Source organism: Cyprinodon variegatus, unplaced genomic scaffold, assembly GCF_000732505.1.
Source record: "Cyprinodon variegatus isolate N-32 unplaced genomic scaffold, C_variegatus-1.0 Scaffold237, whole genome shotgun sequence".
Taxonomy (NCBI): domain Eukaryota; kingdom Metazoa; phylum Chordata; class Actinopteri; order Cyprinodontiformes; family Cyprinodontidae; genus Cyprinodon; species Cyprinodon variegatus.
In genome coordinates, this window is record NW_015150690.1 from 527,396 (window position 1) to 531,542 (window position 4,147).

The 4,147-nt window shown below is 37.5% G+C and overlaps 1 protein-coding gene across 2 annotated transcripts; it reads left to right on the forward strand.

Annotated features, from left to right (window-relative positions):
* Positions 1–120: 120 nt before the first annotated feature.
* On the forward strand, positions 121–3,808 carry lsm8 (LSM8 homolog, U6 small nuclear RNA associated). 2 transcript variants are annotated; one of them, XM_015381590.1, is made up of 5 exons: positions 121–156; positions 273–335; positions 2,198–2,238; positions 2,536–2,663; positions 3,481–3,808. In XM_015381590.1, the coding sequence occupies exons 2-5, from the start codon at positions 305–307 to the stop codon at positions 3,569–3,571; spliced, it is 291 nt and encodes a 96-aa protein (XP_015237076.1). In that variant the 5' UTR covers positions 121–156; positions 273–304; the 3' UTR covers positions 3,572–3,808. The 2 variants fall into 2 exon arrangements, with proteins under 2 accessions (XP_015237076.1, XP_015237075.1); XM_015381589.1 differs by lacking the exon at positions 121–156 and having other exon boundaries at positions 165–335; positions 3,481–3,804.
* The last annotated feature ends 339 nt before the right edge of the window (positions 3,809–4,147 follow it).

Sequence of the window (4,147 nt, forward strand, 5' to 3'; positions counted from 1 at the left end):
ATATATATATATATATATATATATATGCTACTAAAAGTTTGTTGCCAGCCGCCATTAAATTCAGCAAAAGAAGAAGTGGTCCAAACCCCGGAAGTATGTGCTCCTCTCGGCTCCTCTCGGCTATCCTCCCTCCTGCCTGAGCTGCTCGGTGACTCGGTGAGTGATTAATCTGGACTTCTCACCTGTTTGTTGCTGTTGATTCTCGCGGCTGAGTTTGAACGACGAATTTGAAAAACAAGGATTTTTTTTCTTTCTTTTACCAATTTATCTAGTGGGAAGAGAAACAAGGAGCTCCGGGCTAAAGATGTCCACCGCTTTGGAGAGCTACATCAACCGTATCCTGCTGCTGTTAGCTGGCTAACTTGCTAAACCAAGTCCGTTTAAATGAATGGAAACGTGCTAGTTAGCTTAGCCCCTAATAAGCTAACTCCCAGTTAAACCAAAGTGGAGACATTACAGCTAGTTTAACACGCTAACCTAGAACCTAGATATGTGATTAACTCGATTTAATAGAAATCTAAAAATCGGTGTTACAACAAACAAATACAGAACTCGTTTCCTGTTTGTTAAACCATGAATAAATAAAAAAAATCTGTATATATATGTTATTTAAATGGAAGCTTACCTAAATATCACTTTGTGTATTAAAATAATGTCCGTTTACAAATCCTTAATTGTGAAATCGACATCCAGAGGGAAAACATAAACAGTAGCTTTATGCTAAAGTGCTACATAATATTTTGGAGACATTTTGTCTGTTTAATTTTTATTTTTTTTACCCTCTAATGAAGTCATATTCAATTTGTCAGAATTTAATCAAAACGTTGATTATTTCAGTAACTCAGATTGATGGTTTCTAGCCTTTGTATGTGTTGATTCTCTGTCAAGGTTTTTTTTGGAGGAAAAAAATCCATAATTAGACACATTATCTTATCAGGCTGCTGAGAGTCTTTAAAATAATGTAGACTTTTTTTTTTTGTTCTGTTGAGAACTAGAACCAGATTTTGTCTTTGTGACAAACTCATTTAGTTAAAGAACCTAAAATATTTTGTGTTCTGTAAAGACAACACTCATTTCTGAACGTCTCTTAATGCTCAGATGATTCTTGGCTCCAGGCTTTAGTTAATATTATTGCCTTAAGATCTAACGTACAAACACATTAGTTGAAACAGAGGATCAGGATGTCTTTATTTAAATAGTACGTAGTTATAACCATATCTGTAACTTTTCTCAATTTCTTTGATTTTGACTCATAGCGACCAGAAAAAAAATCCCCAAATTTGACAATTTCAAATCCTAACTAAGACTATATTTATTATTTGTCAAGCTTTCATGCATGCACCCTGTAAAAATAGCTTTGCCTTTGCAATAGTGTTGCACTGACACTAGTATTTGGCGAGGCCCTGATCCAGCACTCAAATGGAGGCATCAGCAAGTTCCAACAAATGGGGCACTGATACAATTTTGATGTTCGTACGTCACTTAAACGCAGCCTTCTCTCTCCTGACACTCACTATTGTTAACTATTGCTGTTGGTCTGCTCCAGACCAATGAGACTAACTTTACTTTCTTATTGTTGCACTAGTATTATTCATGTTATAATTTCACAAATGTTGCACTATTTTGGCCTTTGAGAACCAAAAGTTTATTCAACTATTGTCACCCATTCCTGGTAGGCAATAAAAAGTTCTACTGGATTCACTTTGTTTTAGTCTTTTTCCTGCTTCACAAAGGTAGGCAGCAGCTTGACAAAGCCATGATGGTAGTAGTATGCAGTTCCTCATATATATACACATCAGTTTCAAACAGATGGTATCGGTATCTGGGCCAAAAAATGGCATCAGTGCAACACTAATTGGAAAATATAGTTCTATAGTTTTTTTACCACATGACTATAGAAATAGAAACAGCCTAATCGAACTTAGGAGGAAAGAAGTGTAAAGGCCTTCTTTCAGCCAGCTGACTGGCAGAGGAGCAGAGCTACTTTATCCTTTGAAACATTCAGCTTAAGAAAACTTTGTCCCGTCTGGATCGCACTTTGAATTTTCATTGAAATTCATTTAACTGTAGAAATAAATACTGTAGAATCAAAGTTAACCGGCTGGATTCTGGTCTGTGCTAATATTGTATATTTCTCTGTTGTGACTGAATGAAACCGTTTAGCTGGATGTTGTTTCTTTAATTGCTGTGGCTCCAGGCACCGTGGCCATCGTCACGTCAGACGGCAGGATGATAGTGGTGAGTAAATACAAACACAGCTTCGCCTCAGCTGCATTTGCAGATTATTAGCAGTTAAGACGAAGTTTGTTGGATTGATTCATAAACTTCAGAAGTGGTTTTAATGTGTCTTTGTGGATAAAATGCTTAAAAACTTTGGAAATGTTTTTTTGTCTTCTTTTTAGCATAAACCTTTAGAGGCGTTTGGATTTAAATGTTTTAACCTCAACTTAAAAGAAAAATTCCTCTCAGTCCAGAACTGATTTTCTGGTTTTCCTTTTCAGCTCAGAATGACGTTTGCTTGGTTGTTGTTTTCAGGGCACCTTGAAGGGCTTCGATCAGACCATCAACCTGATCCTGGATGAGAGTCATGAGCGCGTGTTCAGCTCCACTCAGGGGGTGGAGCAGGTGGTGCTGGGGCTCTACATCGTCAGAGGAGACAATGTGTGAGTCCTGCGTTTCCTGCTCTCTATTAATCAGCTCCCAGTCATGTGAAGTAGATGATCATAAATTCACTCCTGCTGATTTTAGACAGAATATTTTACATTATATTGTAATTTTTATCTCATCAAATTTGCTCCCTGTTATGACCCCTCAGTGTAATCATCTTCAACTTTATTACATTTGTATAATGGCTAAAAAACTATTGATGCAGTCCAGTTAATTTTACATCTCTTTAGAGTTTTTCATATATATTACATAAAAGTACACACAGATTGTATCCAAACATATTTTGTAACTATCTGTAGCTGTTAATGGAGCCTGATTATCTACAATGAAAGAGTCGTGTAGCAAAATGTCCTGAAAAGCCACGCAGGAATGAAGAAGCCATTAGTCCAGAAGCAATTAAAGAACTTGGATACAAAGATTTACATTTTTTAACCAATGAAACAGACATTCTGTAAAAAAAATTTTAAGGATGTTTAATTACAGTTGAACAGATTTTGTTTTGTTTTAAGAATTGTGACAATAAATTTTTCTATCCTATAAATGAGTGTTTGAGCGTGATAATCATCATCATCACATTTGGAAGAGTAAGGGGGCTAGCTTCCAATGCTGCTAACGTCATCTACCGTGAAGTATGGCAGTGACAGTATTGTGTTGTGATGGGGGGGGACTGGTGTGCTTAAAAATAAAAATGTGGGGATAAAGGGTGTTTCTGTTTAACACTGGGTTAACCTATATGTACTGAAGTGGTCCGAGCTCTGGACCCTGCGGTTCTCCCTGGGTAACTCGGTTCTTTGCGTCTTGTTTGTGCTTCAGTGCCGTAATCGGAGAGATCGACGAGGAGACGGACTCCACGCTGGATCTGGGAAACATCAGAGCCGAGCCGCTCAACTCTGTCGTCCACTGACCTTTTAGCACATGTTCTGCTGTGGCCACCGTTGCCACAGCAACCAACAATGGCAGGACTCCGTTGTGTTGGTTTGTTATGTTTCTGTGCGATCAGAGGGGAAAGTCTGACCTTTTTTCAGCAGAGTCACCGTCTTCATCTGATGTTTGTGGGTTTTTTATATATAAATGATTTGTTAGATGTTGGATTTGCTTTCCTGCAGTTCAGCAGGAGAAATTTTGAATAAACTTTCATTTCTTGTGTTTAATTTGATCACCTGTTAGGTTTTTATTTCTATGATACAAGGATCCACTTTATAAACTAAGAAAAACTCGTTATCACACAAAAAATAAAAGTATCTAAAATGCTTGTTTTGGTGCTTAGGGCCTGATCTCCAAAGTTTCTAAATAATAGGTGCTTTTATTATTATTATTATTATTTTAATGCAATAAGAAGACGTGCTGCAGGTGATCGACAAACCGATTTGGCTTCGCCTGTTGAAATAAGCAGATTGCTTTTTCTCCTTGCAGTGTGAAAGAGGCTGTAAGGCTGCACTAACGCACCCTTACCACCATGTCTGCAGGCTTCTTTGATCCT